Consider the following 23,496-nt stretch of genomic DNA (forward strand, 5'->3'; position numbering starts at 1 on the left):
TCATCTGACCAATCCTCCACCGAGCTTTAACAAATCTTAAGTTTGTGTGCTGGTGAAGGATTGAGACACAGCAGCTCTCGGGCAGCACTACTATGGATGATAAGAAAATGCAAGCAGGCACAGGAAGTGTCTTTAACCTGCTTATACTTCCTCTCTGAACCCGTGTGGTTTCACAACCCCTCCAGGCACAACCCTCTCTCCCCCAGTGCAGTGTCACCAGCCTGGCGCCTCTGTGAGAAATTTCCACTGCAAGAGGCCCTGAGGCGTTATCATTTCCCTCTTTCACCCTGTCTAGGTTGCCAGTAAATCCCAAGAGCCCTCTGAGACTGCACCTAGGTCGGGTCCCTCCAGACCCTTGAAAGATGAATTCCTGCATCCTGGTGACGAGGCTGCTGCTGTCTGGGCCTTTTCTCTTTGGTAGGCAAGAGGGGGGGGAGGGGAGGGGACATGTGTCTGTGACCAGGGAAACTGCAGGGCTTTGTGGAACCAGAGTAAATGAGCAGCTGTTTTTTTTGTTGTTGTTGTTTGTTTTTTGTTTTGTTTTTTTTATTTATTTATTTATTTAGGCTGTGTTGGGTCTTTTGTTGCTGTGCACGGGCTTTCTCTAGTTGCGGTGAGCGGGGGCTACTCTTCGTTGCAGTGCACGGGCTTCTCATTGCGATGGCTTCTCTTGTTGCAGAGCACGGGCTCTAGGCACATGGGCTTCAGTAGCTGTGGCACACGGGCTCTAGAGCACAGGCTCAGTAGTTGTTGCGTACGGGCTTAGCTGCTCCGCAGCATGTGGGATCTTCCCAGACCAGGGCTTGAACCCGTGTCTCCTGGATTGGCAGGCGGATTCTTAACCACTGCGCCACCAGGGAAGCCCTGAGCAGCTGTTTTAAGTGTGGGATTGGCCATAGGTAACGTGGGGCCCAGGAATTCTGGAGGGAGAAGGGGGGAAAGAAAGAAAGTCAGAGTCCAGAGTATAGGCAAGGTCTGAAGGAAAAGACAGAAAAGGGAGACAAAGGTGGCAGCAGTGAGAGATGGGGCAGTGGGCCCTTAAAAAAGGGGGATGGCTAATGGGTATGGACAGCTGGTCTAGGATCTGGTCCTACCCATGCTTCTACCTCTCTTTGCCATCTTAGGCAAGTCCCTTCCCCCTTTTTGGGCCTCAGTCTCTTCATCCGAACAAATGGTAGGGCCAGCATCTCTGACATCTTAAGATGTGAAATGAGCCTGAGGCCTGGAAGGAAAGCAAGGCCAAAAAGGACAGTCTGGGGCTTAGGTGGGGGATGTGATGGGGGAATTTGAGATCTAATGGTTATGGCAGAGACTGGTCCATGGTGGGGTGGGGAGGCAGGGAGCAGTACAAGAGTGAGGAGGCAGCTTCCCAGGATCAGGGGATCTTGAACTTTCACGGGGAGGGAGCCTGAGGCTAATTATCTGAGATTTCAGGGCGACGGGGCCCCAAGCCCAGGGGAGAAGTGGGTGTGTGTGGGGAGATACACCCTGCCTTGGGGCATCCCCACCGCCTCGGGTTGTGGGGGGCCCTTCGGACTGCTCCTCTCTTAGGGGCCTCCGCCTTCTCATCCTTCCTTCTTTGCTGATGGGCCAATCGGGAAGTTGTGTGTCCTCCCCAGGCCCTGGCGCTGCCAGAGCTCTGGGTAGTAGGGAATTGCTTTCACACTTCCTGGAGTCCAGGAAATGGGCTGCCAGCCGTGCCCGGTGTGTGGGTGGCCTGGGGAGAAGGAAGCGAGGTCTTTGCGGGTGAGGCCGCCTACTGGGGGCACGTGGGTTGCCGCCAATCAACGCCCGCCGCTCTGAGGTGGTCGTGGGGTGTCCCTGGTCGGAAGCGGCTGACCTGGTCCCGGTCTCCCTCAGCCCCAGCCTGGAGCTACAACCTGGATGTGCGACACGTGCAAAACTTCTCCATCTCAGACGCCGGGAGGCATTTTGGATACCGCGTCTTGCAGGTTGGAAATGGGTGAGCTGTCGCCACAGGTCCTCCCTGCCCTGGCCAGGACCTTCCGGTTTTGAGGAGTCCGTGGTGGGACCCAAGCAACAGGAGCAAGGCCATCAGATAGTAGGATGAGGACTATCCATCATTAAAGCACCTTATAAGTGCCTAATAGAAGGGGATATGTATCACAACCCCTAAAACACTTTGCCACACTTCCTAGATTCCAGACTCTTTCCCAGACTAGACAGTGAGCTCCTTGATGGCAGATTTGGTTTTTCTCTCTAATCCCCACCCCTCCCTAGTACATACCACAGCCTAGCACATAGCAGGTAAGCCATAAACGACTTTTGAATTGTTGGCTGATTAAATGAACTCGTATTGTGACGTTCTAGCAGATCATTCTCTGGGCCTCTGTTTTTCTGGACTGTAAATGGAAAAGATCCTTAACTTTCTAGAATTCTGTCACATCGGATTATTTACCTGGGATTCAATAGGGACGAGATGGGGGCTGAGGAGTCACCCAGAAGAGGAGTGGCTGAATTGCTTTGAGATATCTTGTGGGGGGTCCAAACCCCCTTAATAGGTAGGAGTGGGGGGGTAAAGGCCTGGGCAACTCCATCTCACAGATGCGATTTCTCATCAGGGTTGTTGTGGGAGCTCCAGGTGAGGGGAACGACATGGGAAACCTCTATCAGTGCCACCCAGGCACTGGACACTGCTTGCCAGTCAGACTGAGTAGTGAGTAACTGATTTGGGAGCCGGGAGGAATGGTATCGGGAAATCGAGGCTGGCCCCATCACACCTGGATTGCCTAAGTTCCTCCAGACCAATCTTCTGGTGCCTGCAGGTTCCAACTATACCTCCAAGTACTTGGGAATGACCTTGGCGACAGACCCCACAAGTGACAGCCTTTTGGTAAGAGCTCTGTACAGTGTGATATCAGCGCCTGTGAAGATTGATGCTAGGAAAGGGAGACAAAGGAAAGAAAAAAATGGATTAAAGATCCTATAGAACAGCGGTCCCCAACCTTTTTGGCACCAGGGACTGGTTTCGTGGAAGACAGTTTTTCCACTGACCGGGCTTGGGGTGGGGGGGGGATGGGGGATGGTACAGGCGGTGAAGGGAAGCCATGGGGAGAGGCAGATGAAGGTTTGCTTGCTTACTTGCCGCCGCTCGCCTCCTGCTGTGAGGCCCAGTTCTTAACAGGCCCCAGAAGGGTAGCGGACCGAGGGGGTGGGGACCCGTGCTATAGAAGATTATAGGCATCAGAAAGATTCAGATTCAGTCAGTGTTTATTGACAGCCATCTATCAGTCAGCTATATTTGAGACCTTAGTTATCTCAGTGTTTTTTCCAAATGTACAATATCTGTGACCGTTAACATACAAGGTGATTTGTGGTGGTACACCACTTTTAATGTTTTAATAGTCATATATTTATTTAATGGCTTATTAGAAAAAATATTCGACAGGTACGTTAAATTCATGATTTCTTGGCCCGCATTGCATAGGATGGGGCTAAAGTTTAAAACAGTAAATTTTAAACAAGTTCCTCTTGGGTTTTGTTTTTTGTGTCTTGCTTTTGTATTTAATTTTATTGAAGTATGATTGATTTACAACGTTGTGTCAATTTCTGCTATACAGCATAGTGACCCAGTTATACATATGTTCTTTTTCACATCCTTTTGCATCATGGTTTATCACAGGATATTGAATATAGTTCCCTGTGCCGTACAGTATGACCTTGTTTATCCAGCCTATATATAATAGTTTGCATCTGCTAATCCCAAACTCCCAATCCTTCCCTCCTCCATCCTCCCTCCCCCTATAAGGCCCTACAGTATAGCACAGGGAACTATATTTAATATCCTGTCGTAAACCATAATGGAAAAGAAAATATGAAAAAGAATGTATATATATATATATATATATATATATATAGCTGAATCACTTTGCTGTACTCCAAAAACTAACACAACATTGTAAATCAACTATACTTCAATTTTTTTAAAAAAAGTAAATTTTAGTTAAATGAAATATTAATAATAGTGTGGATGATATGCCCATATGACAGAAATTGTGAACTGGTACACAAACGCCTAAAGTTTGGGAAACACTGCCTTATCTCTTTTAATCCTCAAGACACTCAGGTGAGATAGGGATCAGTATACAGATTTCACACATGAGGAAACAGGACCAAAGGGGTTAAAAGACCTGGTCAAGGTCACATGGTTTTAAAGAGGTAGAGCCAGGATTTGAATATAATTCCTATTTGATTACAAGTCCATTACTCTTTACAGTTCATCCCAGCAGCATCCTTCTGACACAGGTATATAAGAAATAGAAGGCTAAGCGAGTGAAACAGTTATCCAGTATTTAATTGGAGCTTGATTACTTAGCTACTCTTACATGCCTGGCATTGTGCTGGTTCTGATGGGGAAAGGGGAGTGAGATGCAAAGATGACCATGACATGAGCCCTGACTTTCAAGAAAGTACAGTCTGGCAGGAAAGATAGTCATAAATGAAAGAAACATCATTGTATATTCTGGGAATAGGGAGTCATTTGATTTGGCTTAAACACAGAATGTGTAATTGGAAACAGAAGGGGATGGGTTTGGATAGTGCCTACTGTGAACTATATGAATGCCAGACTAAGGAGTTTCGACTTTGTCCTATAGGCAGTGAGCATCTGTTGGCATATAACATTGGTAGTGGGGATGGAGAGACTGATACAAGATACCTGGAGGCCGAATTACCTTGCCTTAGTAACCAGTTGGATGATGGGAATGAGGTCGGGGGATGATGACCCTGAAGGCTTTTGTTCTTGGTTGAGGATGCCCTAAAGACACACAGCAAGAGGAAGCCCCAACCTTTTTAAAAATCTTTGATTCCTTCAGGCCTGTGACCCTGGGCTGTCTCGGACATGTGACCAGAATATCTATCTAAGTGGCCTGTGTTACCTCTTCCGCCAGAATCTGAGTGGTCCGGTGCTGCAAGGGCACCCTGGTTATCAGGGTAAGGAACGGGGGATCCAGTGGGTAAAAATACCTCCAAGTGGTTGCCCATACATGGGAACTGGCATGGGTAGGCCAACCCCCAGAGACTCTTTACCAAGTCCCTCTGTGTCTGGCCTCTGTAGAATGTATAAAGGGCAACGTAGACTTGGTATTTCTGTTTGATGGCTCAAGGAGCTTGCAGCAAGATGAATTTCAGAAAATTCTGGACTTCATGAAGGATGTGATGAAGAAACTCAGCAACTCTTCCTACCAGGTAAATATATTAGTTAGGATTCCTGGTTGTAGGCAATAGATGCCTACCTGAGCTAGCTAAGGGCATAAAGGGAAAATTTAGTACAAGTTGTCTCTAGAACCTAAGGGCATGGCTATTACTGGACCTCTGCTTCCAGAATTCTCCCTAATTCTCATTTCTGTTTCTTTTTGGCTTTGGCTTCCTTCTCTCTTTCTCTTTCTCTCTGTAGACTGGCTCTCAGCTTCTTTGGATCACATGGGCCTGTGGAAAGCTCCCAAGTTCACATGTTAAAGTTTCAGGAGGTGTTTTTTGTTTTTTGTTGTTGTTTTTTTTCCAGTCTTCCTCTCAAGCAACCCCTCCCTCTGCAAATTCCAGTTTCTCAGAGGAGAGATTCTGACTGGCCTCACCTCAGTCCCAGCCAACTGTATCTTGTTTAGCAGGGTCACTCAGCAGAAATATGGTTGCTGGGAACCATCTCTATTGGTGAGGTAGGCAGAACCCAGAGAACCGGAGCCCAGCAGACAGCACTCCATAACGGGTTCCAGGTTGATTTGTTTCTGTGTTTGTTTATATACAGCCTCACTTTCAAAAGAATGACTCGAGGGACTTCCCTGGTGAATCCATGCTTCCACTGCAGGGGACATGGGTTCCATCCTTGGTCAGGGAACCAAGATCCCGCATGCCGAGAGGTGTGACCGAAAAAACAAAACAAAAGAACGATTCAAGGCAGGAATGTGGAGTTGGGTTGCCCAGGTCCTGGATAAGAAGTAGAGGGCTCCCCTGGTGGTGCAGTGGTTGAGAGTCCGCCTGCCAATGCAGGGGACACAGGTTCGTGCCCCGGTCCGGGAGGATCCCACAAGCCGTGGAGCGGCTGGGTCCGTGAGCCATGGCCACTGGGCCTGCGCGTCTGGAGCCTGTGCTCCGCAACGGGAGAGGCCACAACAGTGAGAGGCCCGCATATTGCAAAAAAAAAGAAGTAGAGATGGGTGGGACTTCCCTGGTGGTGCAGTGGTTAAGAATCCACCTGCCAATGCAGGGGACATGGGTCTGAGCCCTGGTCCGGGAAGATCCCACATGCTGCGGAGCAACTAAGCCCACGCACCACAACTACTGAAGCCTGCGCGCCTAGAGCCCGTGCTCTGCAACAGGAGAAGCCACCACAATGAGAAGCCCGCACACCACAACGAAGAGTAGCCCCCGCTTGCCACAAGTAGAGAAAGCCTAAGCGCAGCAATGAAGACCCAACACAGCCAGAAATAAATAAATAAATTTATAAAATAAAATAAACTTATAAAAAAAATGTAGAGATTGGAGCAAACAAGTGGGAAGGACTATGTAACGACATTTTTTGTCTTCTTTCCTTTTTCTAGTTTGCGGCTGTTCAGTTTTCCTCAAACTACAAAACAGAATTTACTTTCTTGGATTATGTTAACTGGAAGGACCCTGATATTCTTCTTGCCAAAGTCAAACACATGCGCCTGTTGACCAACACCTTTGGTGCCATCAACTATGTCGCGTGAGTTCCCTTCTGTGAGAGAGCCCATCCGTCGGTTGTTCTGTGCGTACTAGCTTCTTCAAGTTGCAGGGTGTAGGAACTCAACAGGTGGGTTCAGCAAGGGGCAGGTTATTGTAAGCATTCTACTGGAGCAATTTTATTCCAGGTTCTTTATTATTATTATTATTATTGAAGTATATAGTTGATTTACAATATTGTGTTATAGTCCAGGTTCTTTTGATTATTTTTTATTTTTATATTTATTTTTGGCCACGCCATGTGGATTGTGGGATCTCAGTTCCCCAACCAGGGACTGAAACCAGGCCCTGGGCAGTGAAAGCACAGACTCCTAACCACTGGACCACTAGGGAATTCCGGGGTTCTTTTGATTATGACAGGACTCTACACCAACTAAATCCCAAAGTGGAATTCATGAGAGGATGCAGGGATAGCTCATGAACCTTTGGGACAGAGAGTATTTCCAGGCCTCATGAGGGATTAGAACCAGAACTTGAAAAGAGATTGTGAATGATGGCAGCCACGGTAGAGTCACACGTTAGTTGGGGATCAGCTTTTGAAGTCAGTGTATGAATACAAATCTCAGAGAGTCAAGTTATTTTTGAATTATTCTTTGAATTGTTCATCAGAGTCAATATATCCAAGTCCCATATTGGAAACTAGCATATCCTGATTTTCTAAACCTACTAACCCAGAGTTGGATCAGATTACTGTGTTTAAATTGAGGCCTAGATGTATGTAGTTGGACTGTGTTAAAGGGCCATATTGTGTATTTTTTAAATACCTGTATTTAAACATTAGAGTGGCCATGGAAACTGAGACCACTTTGGGGAATAAGAGAATTACATCTCCTATCTCATGCTCCCCCGGGGCATACGCTCAGATTGAGTGAAATAGCAGAAAGGATCTCCTGTTCTATTACACTTGTATTTTTCATTTATATTTCTTTGCCAAGCATGTATAGTTGGATTTGCATAAGTTAAACATGCATGTGATGTATCTCAAGACTCTGCATGTGTTTCCAGCTCTTTTCTTCTGGGGCTTACTTGACCTGTCATGTCTACTTCATTCTTCTCTCTGTAGATGGCTCTGGTGGGTACATGATCAAACAATGTCCATTGAAAAAATGGCAGCCTCAGTTCCTCAATTCAGGTGAACAACCTGAATTCTAGCCTCCAGGAGAGAAAATCTGATTGGCTGAGCCTAGAGTGTGTGTCCATGGGTCAACCCAGCTAAGGCCTTGTTCTACTTCATGACGTAGAGTCACATGGATTCAGGGGTCCCACCTCCATTGGGAAGGGGGCAGTTCTTAGAGAACTGGGTCCCCACAGGATGGGAAGATACCCCAGAAGGTGTCAACTGTGAGAACAAAAAGAAGCGGTCATGGAAATGTATTTCATAAATAATTCTTGACCATCTGGCTGTGCTGTGTGCCAGGCAGTGTTCCAGGTCAGGACTTGGCAGATTTTTTTCTATAAGGGGCCAGATAGTACTATTTTAGACTTTTGTGGCCACATAACAGTTATCTGTTGCATATTCTTCTTTGTTTTTGTAACTCTTTAAAAACAAAAATATAAAAACCATTTTTAGCCCAGAGACCATACAAAAACAAGCTGTGGGCTGGCTCTGGTCTGCAGGTTTTTGTTTGCCATTTTCTAGGTGCTAGGAATTAACAGTGAATGAAACAAAGAAAAGTCTCTGCCCTCCTGGAGCTTAACATTCTAGTAGGGGAGAGAAATGTAATAAATAGGATAAATAAGTAAATTGGATCATATAGTAGAAGATGTAAGTTTTACAAAGAAAAATAAAGCAATGTTCAATGGGAAGATCAGGGAAGGTTACATCTGAGCAAAGACTTGTTGGAGGTGAGGAAGCAGGCCATGTGGATACCTGAAGGAAGACCGTTCCAGGTAGAGGGAACAGCAGAGGCCCTGATCCCATGCTTGGGATGTTCACAGAAGAACCAGGACACCAGTGTGGCTGGAAAGAAGTAAGTGATGAGTTCAAGTAGCAGGAGATGAAGTCAGAGAGACCATCAAAGTCTGGATGAGGCTCTAATGAGGACTTTGGCTTTTCCTCTGAGTGAGATGAGAATCATTGGTGGTTTTTTTTTTTTTTTTTGCTGTACACGGGCCTCTCACTGTTGTGGCCTCTCCCGTTGCGGAGCACAGGCTCCGGACGCGCAGGCTCAGCGGCCATGGCTCACGGGCCCAGCCGCTCCGCGGCATGTGGGATCCTCTCCTCCCGGACCGGGGCACGAACCCGTGTCCCCTGCATCGGCAGGCGGACTCCCAACCACTGCGCCACCAGGGAAGCCCCATTGGTGGTTTTGATCAAAGGAGTCATAATCTGATTTATGTTTTTAAAAGGATCCCCCTGGCTGCAGGGTTGATATTAGACTGTGGAAGGGGCAAGGGTGGAAACAGGGATGCCAGTTCGCAGACACTGAAAAATCCAGATGAGAGATGATAGTTGTTTAAACCAGTGTGGAAATCCATGAGGAGGATCCATGATAGGCCATGTCCAGGTGGATGGAAGTTGGGGAAACATTTGCATCTGAGATAGAACAAGATGTGGTTTTGACCCCGCCCATCAGGTTCCTCTGTCTGTGGCAGCTTCCAAGTAGCTCTCCCGCCCTCTTCTCTGTATCTGTTCACCTCCCACTGTGGCCTCTCCAGGTGACGTTCAGCTTCTGTTCCCAGTACAGGTCATGCCATAAGTCAGGGGTTGTGGACTGGCTGCTCTTGGATTAATTGTCCATCTTTGGTTAGCTGTGGGGTGAGGAGGGGAGGATGTTCAAATAGAGCGGCTGTCCCAGTGGAAGCTGTGGGCAGCCTGTCTTGCTTCAGAAGGAAGCTGTGGGCAGGGCAGGAATTTGGAGCCTCGGCCCGTCCAGAATTCACTCCTTCCTTCTTTCTCTTCTGTCACGTGCACTGAGCACCTACTCTGAGTCAGGAGCCAGAGATACAGCAGCAAATCTGGTTTGGGGAAAAATTGACACAGAAACAAGTCTCTTTGACTACCTAGGAGATTTGCTGCAGCAGAGATGTACAAGTAGCCTGGCAATGGTAGGGGAGGCAGAAGGGGGTGTTACATGAGCTTTCTCTAGAAGAGTGGCTTTCCAATTTCCTTCTGCCATGGAGCCCATCCTTCCACTGGAATCTCATCTAGATCACCAGCATATCTAACTGATTAAACGGAAGTTGCCACGTGGTTGAAACGAAGAGTAGGAAGCCCAGAGTTTCCCCTCACTGCCCACAGACTCTGGGACAGCCTTGTGGCTGCCCAGGACTCAGTTGAAGACCATTGGTCCAGAAGGAGGGATATGGCAACCAGGGTGAGGAAGGAGGTTCAGAGGAGAGCTTTGAAGGCTGGGAATAGCTGTCTGGGAATTGTGAGAAGGGATTTGGCATAATCAGCAGGACAGTGACTTAATGAGCAGGGTAAGAGGGAGACCTTAGGTGATTTGCGGGGAGTCTCTCACATCCCCTCCTTCCTGGACACAGGACCAAGGTGTTCCGGCAAGAGCTGGGGGCCCGGCCAGATGCCACCAAAGTGCTTATCATCATCACTGATGGGGAAGCCACTGACAAAGCCAACATTGACGTGGCCAAAGACATCATCCGTTACATCATTGGGGTATGGGCTCCAGGTCCCTGCTTCTTCTTACGACCCATCTTCCCTCTCCTATTCCTGAACCCCACTCCTTTTCTCCCTGGGGCCAGGGTCTTGTGAAAATAACAGAAAATTGGTCTGCCATTCTGGGGATGCTAGCTCTTCACTCTTCATTTCTTCCAGATTGGAAAGTATTTTAAGACCAAGGAAAGTCAGGAGACACTCCATGAATTTGCCTCAAAACCTGCGGAGGAGTTTGTAAAGATTCTGGACACATTTGAGAAGCTGAAAGATCTATTCACCGAGCTGCAAAAAAAGATCTATGTCATTGAAGGTGAGTGGCAGACCCTGGAAGAGAGGGTTCAGGGGGATGTATACAGAACCTCACCTGGGACATTAGACTAAGGACACGCGGAATAATCATCACTGGAGCTTACAGAGCGTCTGTCACTGTGTTAAGAGCTCTCCGGTTAAAAGACCTCAGGTAGGAATTTAAGGGAGGGTGATTTAGGAGCAGCCTCTATTTCCCTGTGAAAGTCTGTCTTCCTCTTGAAGCTCAGCCTGGTCCAGGATGGGTCCCCGAGCTGACCTATATCTTGTAGGCATCAGCTGAGCCCTGTAGAATGGCTATAATCCCTTCCTCTCCTCACTCAGCTCCCTCATTGTCACTTGTCCTGGGCCTCAAATTATTTAAGACAGGGAAGCATGCAGGGGCCAAGTGCAAGGAGCCCACAGGCCCTCTTCTTTGGCCCAGAATAAGAGAAGGTTTGATTGTAGTCGCCAGATGGAGGACTGCCTATGGGAGAGTATTTCCCCGGGTAGCTTAGTCTGCTGAAAGGTACCTGATTCCCCCAGGAAGCCCCTTCACTAGGACACAGCCTTGGTGTTCAGTTCACTTGAAGAGGCAATGGATTTTATTTAAAGGGACCAGGCAGACCTGCTCAAGAATTCACTCTGCCTGTGCTGTGTGACCTTAGCCAGGTCACTTTCCCTCTCCGAGCCTCATTGTTCTCTGTTAAAGGGGGATAGTGATACCAGTCTCAGAGGGTTGTAAGGTTTAACTGCTGTATTCATTTCCTAGGGCTGCTGTAACAAAGTACCAAAAACTAGGTGGCTTAAAGCAAGATAAATGAAAATTAAAAAAAATTAAAAAGCAAGAGAAATGTGTTGTCTTGCAGTTCTGGAGGCTAGAAGTTAGAAATTAAAGGTTTGACAGGGCCATGCTCCTTGTGATGGTTTCGGAGAGAATCCTTCCCTGCCTCTTCTAATTTCTGGTGTTTGCTAACAGTCCTTGGTGTTCCTTGACTTGTAGCTGCATCACTCTGGCCGCCTGGCCGTCTTCTCCCTGTGTGTTTACCCGTCATCTTCTCTCTGTGTCTGTCCCTCTGTGTCCAAATTGCCCCTTTTAATAAGGACACCAGTCAGATTGGATCAGGGCCCACCCTAATGACCTCATTTTAACTTGATTACCTCTGAAAAGACCCTATTTCGAAATAAGCTCACATTCTGAGGCACTAGGGGTTAGGACTTAGACATCTTTTCTTCAGGGAACACAATTCAAGCCCTAATGACTGCTCAGCAAAGTGCTTGGTACCTTGTAGACTCTTGATAAATCATAGCTCTTATCCTCTATCCTTCCCTGCCCTTACTCATCCTTCAGATCATAGTTTAGATGTCATTCCCTCTGATAAGTTCTCGCTGATCCCAAGTCTGGGTTCCCGTGTGCTGCTTTAACCACTGTACATTCCCTGTGACATATATTGTATTAGAACTCTCTATTAGGGGACTTCCCTGGAGGTCCAGTGGTTAAGAATCCGCCTTCTAATGCAGGGGATGTGGTTTCGATCCCTGGTCAGGGAACTAAGATCCCACATGCCGCAGGGCAACTAAGCCAGAGCACGGCAACAGAAGATGCCACATGCCACAGCTAAGACCTGACGCAGTCAAAAAAATAAATTAAAAAAAAAAAAAAAAAAAAAAAAAAGAGCTCTCTATTAGGTGTCTGTCTCCCACACTAAACTGAGAGGTTTAGTGACAAGTATTGTGCCTGCTTTCCCACCCCCGTATCCCTGGCACCAAATATTTAGTGACTCTAAATGTTTCTTCAGTGGATGAACAAATCTTCATAATAATTGCTACGGCTCTTGAAAGCTCACAGGTACCAGGCACTTTATCTATATCATTGAATCGGTTCTTCTCAGTATCCTTGCAAGGCTGGTGGTATTATTTATTCATGCTGGCAACAACCATGGAGCAGGCACTGTGACTCAGACTCGCAGGGATATTGCCGACATAGAACTCATATTCAGGTTGGATAAAGAAAGTCAGTAAACAAACAGGATGATTCAAGCTTGTGGTAAGTGCTATAAAGAAAATGAGTAAAGTGATAAGACAGATTTAATTGGAAGAAGCCACTTTAAATAAGCTTTTCAAGAAAGGCCTTTCTGAGATGCAATTTTTTTGGGGCCGCGCCGCGCAGCTTGCGGGATCTCAGTTCCCTGACCAGGGATTGAACCTGAGCCAGCAGTGAAAGCCCAGAATCCTAACCACTAGACCACCAGGGAAATCCCGTGAGGTGCTTTTTTTTAAAGTGAGGTAAAATTCACTGAGATAACTTTTGAGCTGAGGCATGAAAGATGAGAATCAGACAGCCATGGGAGAAGTGTGGGCAAAGGGCATTATAGTCAGAGAGCAGATCAAGTGCAAAGGCCAGGAGATGGGGCAGGGCTCGGTGTGCTGGAGGAACAGGAAAAAAGGTCAGTGTAATAGCAGTGTGGGGAGTAAGGGAGACAGAAGTTTGGAGAGGAAGGCAGGGGCCTCCCAGCTCCTCATGAGTTTGGATTTTAGTCTTCAGACCAGTGAGAAGTTACGAAGGGTTTTAAGAAAGGGAAAGATGAGGTCTGATGTACATTTTTAAAAAAGAGTACACAACTTGCTCTGTGAAAAAAGGCATAGAAAGAGGAAGAATGAAGTCAAAGCGGCTTCCCTGGCGGTCCGGTGGTTAGGACTCGGCACTTCCACTGTAGCGCGCACGGGTTTGATTCCTGGTCAGGGAACTAATAACCCATGTGCTGTGCAGCATGGCCAAAAAAAAATACATTTAATTTTTTTTTAAAAAAAGAAAAGAATGAAGTCAAAGAAACCAAATTAGCAAGCCCCTGCCTTAGTCAGACACAAGAGGAGGATGGCTTGGGCCAGTGTGGTGGTGACACAGACGATTCACAGAAGTGGGCAGATGTGTTTTGCAGGTAGAACTATCGTGATTTGGTCATGTGTTGGAGGTAGAGTGGAGGAAAAAGGGAAGAATCAAGGTTGTTTCCGGGGCTTTTAGCGTGAGTCATTAGGTGGGTGTGGGGTGCTATTCATTGAAGAGGGGAAGCCTGAGTAGAAGCAGAAATCAAGGTCTGCCTCTTAGACGTGCTGAGTCAGGGAATGGAATATCCGTAACTGGGGCGCGTGGAGAGTCGTGGGAGACTCAGGGCATAAGTCGCTTCCCCGTCTGACGCTAAGGTTCACGCTCTTGGGAATTCCCTGGCAGTCCAGTTGTTAGGACTTGGCACTCTCACTGCCAGGGCCCCGGGTTCAATCCCTGGTGGGGGAACTAAAATCCCATAAGCTGCACAGAGCTGCCAAAAAAAAAAAAGTTCATGCTCTTTCTACCTTGCCTACGGGTAGATGCTGTGTTGTTTTCCTCAGTCCTTTCTTGAGCATCACTGTTTTCACTGCTCCTTGGGTCTCGGCCCATTCTCCCTACCTCGTCCCTCAGGCACAAGCAAACAGGACCTGACATCCTTCAACATGGAGCTGTCCTCCAGCGGGATCAGCGCGGATCTCAGCAGGGTGAGTGGAGGGCCTGACACTACCGGCTGAGGGATGTGGTGGGAACGCAGCTGACCCGCACTCATCTCCCTCCCTGGGCAGGACCATGGCATTGTAGGGGCCGCTGGAGCCAAGGACTGGGCTGGGGGCTTTCTCGATCTGAAGACAGACCTGCGGGGTGATACATTTGTTGGGAATGAACCATTGACACCAGAAGTGAGGGCAGGATATTTGGGTGAGTACTTCTCTTTTCTGCTGGGTTCTTTCAGCTTTGGGGAACCAGGGAGTCACTCAGATTGACTTTCAAAATAATAATGAAAGCAATTAAGCAACAACATGAACAAACTCAGCTTAAATATGGTTCTAATAGTCTTCACTTTTCCCTTCCTAACCCTTCACCTGTGTATTAATCATGTTTTTATTTTCTGTACCTTATATGCTTTGACATCATGTGGCCTTGCTAATCCTGGAGAGACTGCTCCTCCCAGGATCAGCTAATTCCTACCGGTAGAAAACAACTTGCCGGGGAGCAGGCCTTCCATAGGTCAACTGGCCAATCCAGACACTGCGTCCCAACCACCCTTTTATCTAACTTTCACACACCAGGCCACTATCCACCCTGACGTAAATCACCCCAGGCCCAGGTACTAGATAACTGAAGACCACCTCTATAGCCCAGAGCCTGCCAACATCATTCAAACCGTCCAGTCCTAAACTTGCTCCAACTTGCCTTGCCTCCCTCATTTCTTCCCACTGAAACTGCAGTAACAGCTCTGGGCCATTCTCCCCTTGCTCCTTCCACCCTGGGGCTTCTCCCGTGTCGCCCTGCATGGCCTGCTGTGGCACCTGCTTTGGGGAGCTGTGAGTGAGAAACTTTTTTCAGTGGCAGCGACTTCTCTGTGTCGTTACTCAGTTATACCTATAAATTAAATCCCGAGTCCACTTTAAAACAACCTGCCTCATTGATGGGAGGACCAGCCCCTCCTCCGTGAGGCTTCCTCCCCTTGAATTGTCCAGGAACTCCACGGTTGGTTCAGTCTCAAGAGTTCTCAGATACCAAGCACAGAGGAAACGAGGCTGGTCAATCCACCAACTGCTGTTGCTTCTCTCTGCCTCGTGGTGTCTTGTCCTGCACAGTCCTGGGGATGCTGTCCATCCAAGCCGATGCCAGTCTCAGGAGCAGAACAGCCTCACCCTTGCGCTTGGGGTTATAGCTCTTCTAGTTCACATTCAAAGAGTCAGCCTGTCTCAAGGCACGAACTGACTCCAAGAGCCCTCGCATAGGAGTGCTTCCAGGTTCTACCTCCTCATAGATCTAGAACCACCACCCTCCACCCTGCCTCACCCATGACCCTTGGCTGGGGGTGGGCTCAGTACACAAAGATTATTATTAAACTTTCAAAACACAAGATCTTATTAAATACTTTCCTTGGGAAAATTGGTGCTATTCATCGTGCCTCTACTCTTACCCTTCTAAGGGAGACTGCCCTCTGATTTTTTCCTTGTTTTCCTTTTCTTTTTCTTTACTGAGCAAGTATTACGTGCCAGGCACTGTTCTAAGCGCATGGCACATATTAACTTATTTTTATCTCATTGTATCCTCCCAACAACCCTGTAAGTAGGTATTTTTTATCATCTGTATTTTACAGATGAAGAAACTGAGCCCAGGAGACTTTAAATGACTTCTCCAGGGTCATAGACTAGTAGGTGGTCCAGCCCCACATCTGTGCTTAGTAACCACTGCCCTTACACTGCAGCACCTACACTACTGCCTTCAAGGTGGTTTTCTGTTCTTCAGTGTCCAGTTGGCCCTCTGCAGCTGCGGGTTCCACGTTTATGATCCATGGTTGGTTGAATCCCCAGATTTGGAAGCCGGGGATACCAAAGGTCAGTTGTGGGACTTTGAGCGTCTGTGGTGGATTTTGGTATCGGGGCAGGTCCTGGAACCAATCCCCTGCGGATACGTAGAGATGACTGTACTGCAAAATAGCTGGCAAATTTGCTCACTGAATAAGAAGAAATAACCCAAAGTTGAATCTCCAGTTAGGCACCCATACCACTATGTACACACACACAGATGTATGTGTGTGTTGTGTACGTGTAGAAGTAAATATAATCTTGATTGCCTACTATGCTACCATCCTTCAGATCTTAGTTCAGATCTCACTAACATGGTGCTGAGCATTTTACATCCACGGTCTTATTTAATCCTCAAAACCCCCCTATAAGGTTGGTATTGTCCCAGGTTGTTTTTTTTAGACGAGAAGGCTGAGGCTCAGACACAGGAAGTAATTTACTTGAGATTATACAGCCAAGAAGAAGTAATACTCGGATTAAAACCTTGTCTCTCTGATTTCAAAGGGCAATTTCTTAACCCTTGTACTTCAGGAATATACATGAAGAAGCAGGAGAGTATTCAGCCTCTTCACCCTTCCCCTCATGGGCTATAGAGTCTCGGACATCTGTTTTTTTCATTCACTTTCAACTGCTCTGAGCAAAGAAGGTCATGCGGAGGAGGGATAAATTGGGAGATTGGGACTGACATATACACACTACTACATATAGAATAGATAACTAATAAGGACCTACTGTATAGCACAGGGACCTCTACTCAGTGCTCTGCAATGACCTATATGGGAAAAGAATCTAAAAAAGTGGATATATGTATATATATATCTGTATATATTTATGTATATATATATATAACTGTATATGTATATATATAACTGTATAACTGATTCATTTTGCTGTACAGTAGAAACTAACCTAACATTGCAAATCAACTGTACTCCAATAAAAATGAATTCAAAACAAATAAACAAAGAAGTTCAAATTGGGTCATCTTCAGAGCATTCCTGGGAGGTGGCTCCTGGCTCCCGCCCAATCCCTGGTCCAATTTCCTGCGGCATTTCCTCCAGCGTTTCATCAGTGTAGGAACAGAGTGCAGGGAACCTCAACCACAGGAGTTGTGAAGTATGTAGATAACCTCAGTGATATCTTGAAGCAGAGATGTTTTCAAGTCTCCTGCTTTTTTTTTTTTTCTTGAGGTATAGTTGATTGACAATAACATGTTTGTTTCAGGTGTACAAGATAGTGGTTCAAGAGTTTTATATATTATGCTCCATTTATAGTTATTATAAAATATTGGCTATATTCTCTGTGCTGTACAATCACCACTCCTTATGGGTTTTTAAAAAATTATTAATTAATTAATTAATTTTTGCCTGCATTGGGTCTTCGTTGCTGCGTACGGGCTTTCTCTAGTTGCGGCGAGCGGGGTCTACTCTTTGCTGTGGTGTGCGGGCTTCTCATTGCGGTGGCTTCCCTTGTTGCAGAGCACGGGCTCAGTAGTTGTGGCGCATGGGCTTAGTTGCTCCTCAGCATGTGGGATCTTCCTGGACCAGGGCTCGAACCCGTCCGTGTTTCCTACATTGGCAGGTGGATTCTTAACCACCGCGCCACCAGGGAAGTCCACCACTCCTTATGTTTAAATTTCAGTATTTTTATTAGGCTGTGTCTCCATGCTGACTGAGTTGTACTACCTTACCAAGCTTTTTCATTGAAATGCATCTTTAATCTTTTCTACCAAATTTTTCTGCAAAAATTTTCACACTTTGAGAAAAGTTAATAGTACAATGAATATCCATATACCCTTCACCTAGATTTATCAGTTGTTAACATTTGCCACATTTGTTTATCTCTCTTTATATATATATATATATATATATATATACACATATATATGTAAAGAATAACATACATATGTATATATTATTTTATCAGTCAGGATTCTCCAGAGAAACAAAGCCCATAGGATAGATCTATATGTATATCTGTATCTGTATCTCTATATAGATGCATAATTCTTTTTCTCTCTTTTTCCTATCTACCTATCTATCACCTATAAAGAGATTGGTTTTAAGAAGTTGGGTCATGCAGTGTAGGGGCTGCCAAGTCTGAAACAGGGCAGGCTGGCAGTCTTGAGGCATCTGCTGCTTTATTTTTAATCTTCGTGCAAACTTTGCCTTCTTCTTACTAATATATTCCATTTCATTTTACTCTTTAAAAAGAAGATAGGGGCTTCCCTGGTGGCACAGTGGTTGGGAGTCTGCCTGCCGATGCAGGGGACATGGGTTCGTGCCCCGGTCCGGGAGGATCCCGCATGCCGCGGAGCGGCTGGGCCCGTGGGCCATGGCCGCTGAGCCTGCGCGTCCCGAGCCTGTGCTCCGCAACGGGAGAGGCCACGGCAGTGAGAGCCTCGCGTACTGCAAAAAAAAAAAAAAAAAAAAAAAGAAGATAGTCTCCTTTATAAACCCTTAGGTGAACCGAGCCTCAGGAAGATGTTTACCCTGCAGTACGCGGCCGCTTAGTCCTGCGCATGCGTGTTGTCCACAGTTCGAGAAATGCAGGCTTGGACCCTGACGGCAGGATTTGTACTCCTCGGAGCACGTGGCTGCTCTTCTCGGGAGAAGGTCTTCTGGCCGTCTCCATGCATCTTTGCTGCTAACCCAGCTTCCCAGGGTCTCCGCCGCCTTTCCCCCGGGGTTTTACCTTCGTTCAGCAGCCATTGTGTTCCTAACTCCAAGCCCCACGCTCGCTCTCTCCTCAGGCTACACGGTGACCTGGCTGCCCTCCCGACGGACCACGTCGCTGCTGGCAGCTGGAGCCCCCCGATACCAGCACGTGGGACGGGTGTTGCTGTTCCAAGAGCCAAAGGGCGGAGAACGTTGGAGCCAAATCCAGAAAATAGATGGGACCCAGGTGAGCGTGATTGCAGGGGCGTCCGCCCAAGAGGGGGTTGGAGTGACACTAGTTACGCTTCCTGCTGTCTTCCGAGCACGCATGCACTTGCTGAGCACTCGCCCCGTGCCCAGCACTGTCACATTTGTTCCCCTGCAAAGCCTCTGAGGTTAGCCTTGTCATCCCCACTTGCCAACTTAAGATCCCAACTTGTCTGAATTCATACGGGCTCTAAGTGGGATCCAGGACTTGGACCTTCATTTGAGGGCTTAGAGTAGGACGGATAAGGTGCACTTGATGGGGAGGGCGGTGTCCTGCTCTAGGTTTCTTCCTCAAACATCTTCCTCTCCCTGCAGATTGGCTCTTATTTTGGCGGCGAGCTGTGTGGCGTTGACATGGACCAAGATGGGGAGACAGAGCTGCTGCTGGTTGGAGCCCCCCTGTTCTATGGCGAGCAGAGAGGAGGCCGGGTGTTTATCTACCAGAGAAAAAAGGTGGGGACCAGGACAATGCGTGGAGGATGTGGGAGAAAGAGACTCCCATGCCTTCTCAGGTCTCAGTTATTCTGAAAGCCTTTCCCTGCCTGATCCTGTGTTAATCAGACCTTTAGAACAATGACAAACGATAGCAAATATGCGGAGGTGGGTAAAAATGTGTGCAAGGCCCAGTGCCAAACTTTTTATATATAGGATACCTCGTTTGATTCTCATAATCACCTTCTGGGATACTATGGGCTTTATTTTACAAATGGGAACGTAGCAGCTCAGCAAGGCTGGGCAACTTTCCAAAGGCACAAAGTCACACAGATAACAAAGGTGGGGAGTTCCCTGGAGGTCCAGTGGTTAGTGCTGAGTGACTGAGGTGGGACCTGTTGCCTTGCTCCTTCCCAGCTGGGGTTCGCCATGGTCTCAGAGCTGCACGGGGATCCCGGCTACCCCCTTGGGCGATTTGGAGCAGTCATCGCTGCCCTGACGGACATCAATGGGGATGAGCTGACGGACGTGGCCGTGGGAGCCCCTCTGGAAGAGCAGGGGGCTGTGTACATCTTCAATGGGCAGCAGGCGGGGCTGAGCCCCTGGCCCAGTCAGGTGAGGTACCCCGCCTGCCAATCAGAACCCATTCCCAGGCAGCTGGCAGCCACCAAGCCCCAACCCCACTCCTCAGCCCGACTCTTCCCACCCTTCCGCCCATCCTCTCCCCAGCTTAGCATGAATTTCTCTCTTGGTCTCAGCGGATAGAAGGGACCCGGATGCTCCCAGGAATTCAATGGTTTGGACGCTCCATCCACGGGGTGAAGGACCTTGGCGGGGACGGCCTGGTAGATGTGGCTGTAGGGGCTGAGAGCCAGGTGATCGTGCTGAGGTAAGATGGGACTCCTGAGTCCTACCTGGGGATGATTTCAGTCCTCATCCTTTCAGCAGTTACGATGTACTAGACATCGTGCTAAATGCTTATCAGCATCGGCGCATTTGGTCCTCAGCTCAACCCTGTGAGTTTGGTTCTCCTTTTTTTTTTTTTTCTTTTTTTGCGGTATGCGGGCCTCTCACTGTTGTGGCCTCTCCCGTTGCGGAGCACAGGCTCCGGACGCGCAGGCTCAGCGGCCATGGCTCACGGGCCCAGCCGCTCTGCGGCATGTGGGATCTTCCCAGACCGGGGCACGAACCCGTCTCCCCTGCATCGGCAGGCAGACTCTCAACCACTACGCCACCAGAGAAGCCCAAGACCTCAGTTTCTTCATCTTTGAAATGGTGATGGCATTTCCTGCCTGACCCAGATCTTAGAGTCACTGGAAGCCTCATGTAACGTCATCTAGTGACTAGATACTGTCTTCAATATGAAACAAGGCATTGGCTACAGTGTATGTGTGGGGAAACATACAATAAAAAAGTAAAGCAAATAAATAGATCATTACAATTGTGATAAGTGCCATGAGGGACGTGAGCAGGGTTCTGTGAGAGAGAATAGCAGGGGAGACCTACTATAGACTGGGTGGCCAAGAAAGGCCTTTCTGAGGAACTGAGACTTGAAAGATGAGAAAGAGCCAGGCTTGCAGAAATCTGGGGTAAGAGCTTTCCATGTCGAAAGCCCAGGAGGTGCCAAGGCTGTAAGGCAGGCAAAAGTGTGACGTGTTCAAGGCACGGAAATAGGGTCAGTGTGGTAGGAGGTGAGACTGGAGAGGAGGGACTTCCCTGGTGGTCCAGTGGGTAAGACTCCGTGCTCCCAGTGCAAGGGGCCCAGGTTCAATCCCTGGCAGGGAACTGGACCCCACATGCCGCAACTAAAGATCCCCCCCGCACGCGGCACTGAAGATCCCAGGTGCCACAACTAAGAACCAGCGCAGCCAAAAAAAAAAAAGAAGACTGGAGAGGCAGATGGTATGGCACAGACAGTGAAAAGTTTAGATTTTATTCTGAATACCATTGGGCATCCTTGAAAGGCTACTGGCATGGAAGCTCAATATCTTTTTTTTGTTTTTTTTTTTGAAGCTCAATATCTTTGTTCCCTGACCAGGGATCGAACCTGGGCCTTGGCAGTGAAAGCTCGGAGTCCTAACCACTAGACCACCAGGGAATTCCCTGACTTTTCTTTTTATAAATTCATTCATTCATTTTTATTTTTAGCTGCGTTGTGTCTTCGTTGCTGCGTGCCGGCTTTCTTTAGTTGTGACAAGCGGGGGCTACTCTTCGTTGAGGCACGCGGGCTTCTCATTGCAGTGGCTTCTCTTGTTGCGGAGCACAGGCTCTAAGCGTGCGGGCTCAGTAGTTGTGGCACGCCGGCTCAGTAGTTGTGGCGCACGGGCGTAGTTGCTCCGCAGCATGTGGGATCTTCCCGGACCAGGGCTCGAACCCGTGTCCCCTGCATTGGCAGGCGGATTCTTAACCACTGCACCACCAGGGAAGTCCCGACTTTTCTTTTTAAAAGCTCATTCTTCTGTGTGACAAATGGGTCAGAAGGCTGCTAGGAAGATTTATCATTATGGGGAGCCCTAAGGAATTATCATTATTATTTTTGTTGCAAAGAGACAGTGATATTGAGGTCTGCTTCAGGGAAGGGGAGTCCTCTGGACTCTGCTAGCTGGAGCCCCAGGTCTGGCTGGGGATGGCAGTTGAGGCCGAGGGAGAGTGTTGGTTGTTTCCTTCCCTGAAGCTCCCGGCCTGTGGTGGATATCATCACAACCGTGTCCTTCTCCCCGGCTGAGATCCCAGTGCATGAAGTCGAGTGCTCGCATTCCTCCAGCGACAAGAAGAAGGAAGGCGTTAACATCACAGTCTGTTTCCAGGTCAAGTCTCTCATCTCCCAGTTCAAAGGTCAGCGCTGCCTTCCTGCTTCCCAGCGCAGCTGCCTGCCCCAAATCCAGGCTCACAGCCCCAGGATCCGCCATCACTCAACTCTTGCCTTTCCACCCTGCCCAGGGCACCTGGTTGCGAACCTCACTTACACTCTGCAGCTGGATGGCCATCGGACCAGAAGCCGGGGGGTGTTCCCAGAAGGGAAACATGAGCTCAGCAGGAACACAGCTGTCACCCCAGTCAAGTCCTGCACTGGGTTCTGGTTCCACTTCCCGGTAAGGAGCCAGCAAGGCTGCTCAGGGGAGGGAAGGGGTGGACGAGCTGACCACAGCAGGAGGCAGCCCCAGTGCCAGGCTCGGCTCCATCGCTGTCCAGCACAGGTCACAGGTCACCTTGATCTCCTGGTCCTACTGTTTCCTCTTCTGTATCACAGTAGTAACAATACCTTCAGCATATTTTCTTCTAGTCCTTAATCCACATCCATAGGCATTTTAAACATGATTACAATTGTAAAGTACTTACCATTTCTTCGCTACTCTTTTCACACATCATATATTAATGCTGCAGCCCAGTTTTCAGATTATTTTTAATGGCCACAGAATATTCGGTCCTATGAAATATTCAGGGACGGTGGTGTGTCACTATTTGCCAGGTACACGTGGTCATTTTTCATTATTATTATTTACATATTTATTTATTTGGCTGCACCAGGTCTTAGTTGCGGCACTCGGTATCTTCATTTGCCGTGTGGGTGTTTTATTATTAACATCCATCCCAGGGCTTCCCTGGTGGCACAGTGGTTAAGAATCCACCTGCCAATGCAGGGGACATGGGTTCAAGCCCTGGTCCAGGAGGATCTCACATGCCGCGGAGCAACTAAGCCCATGCACCACAACTACTGAGCCCGAGTGCCACAACTACTGAAGCCTGAGTGCCTAGAGCCTGTGCTCCAAAACAAGAGAAGCCACCGCAATGAGAAGCCCGCGCACCGCACAAAGAGTAGCCCCCCGCTTGCCACAGCTAGAGAAAGCCTGCACGCAGCCACAAGGACCCAACGCAGCCAGAAATAAATAAATAAATGTTTTTTTTTTTTTAAATCCATCCCAGAAATAATTTTTTTAAGTTCTTGTTAGTTTAGATAACTGCCAAAATACCCAAATTCCGTTTGCTTATACCTGTTCTGTATGAAATAAGATTGATATTAAATTTTATTCTGGCCTCAAATATTTCATAAGAGACTGAATACGTGATTGGTATACTCAGTATAAGATTTTGAAGTTTGTTTTCAAGTTTTTATTATGGGAAATTTCAGACATACAAAAGTAGAAAAAG

General features: G+C 47.8%; 1 protein-coding gene across 2 annotated transcripts in view; it reads left to right on the forward strand.

Annotated features, from left to right (window-relative positions):
* The first annotated feature begins 229 nt into the window (after nt 1-229).
* Nucleotides 230-23,496, forward strand: part of ITGAL (integrin subunit alpha L) — a 42,014-nt gene continuing 18,747 nt past the window's right edge. The window contains exons 1-17 of one of the 2 annotated variants that reach the window (XM_032604234.1): nt 230-417; nt 1,861-1,963; nt 2,583-2,677; nt 2,787-2,854; nt 4,836-4,953; nt 5,078-5,208; nt 6,558-6,703; nt 10,207-10,339; nt 10,499-10,649; nt 14,082-14,155; nt 14,237-14,369; nt 18,744-18,895; nt 19,231-19,368; nt 19,765-19,962; nt 20,106-20,236; nt 22,022-22,182; nt 22,288-22,439. In XM_032604234.1, the coding sequence (XP_032460125.1) occupies nt 363-417; nt 1,861-1,963; nt 2,583-2,677; nt 2,787-2,854; nt 4,836-4,953; nt 5,078-5,208; nt 6,558-6,703; nt 10,207-10,339; nt 10,499-10,649; nt 14,082-14,155; nt 14,237-14,369; nt 18,744-18,895; nt 19,231-19,368; nt 19,765-19,962; nt 20,106-20,236; nt 22,022-22,182; nt 22,288-22,439 (2,139 nt within the window). In that variant the 5' untranslated portion in view covers nt 230-362. The remainder of the gene's footprint in view (nt 418-1,860; nt 1,964-2,582; nt 2,678-2,786; nt 2,855-4,835; nt 4,954-5,077; nt 5,209-6,557; nt 6,704-10,206; nt 10,340-10,498; nt 10,650-14,081; nt 14,156-14,236; nt 14,370-18,743; nt 18,896-19,230; nt 19,369-19,764; nt 19,963-20,105; nt 20,237-22,021; nt 22,183-22,287; nt 22,440-23,496) is intronic. The other variant, XM_032604235.1, reaches the window with a different exon arrangement.

This window comes from Phocoena sinus, chromosome 15, assembly GCF_008692025.1.
Source record: "Phocoena sinus isolate mPhoSin1 chromosome 15, mPhoSin1.pri, whole genome shotgun sequence".
NCBI lineage: Eukaryota > Metazoa > Chordata > Mammalia > Artiodactyla > Phocoenidae > Phocoena > Phocoena sinus.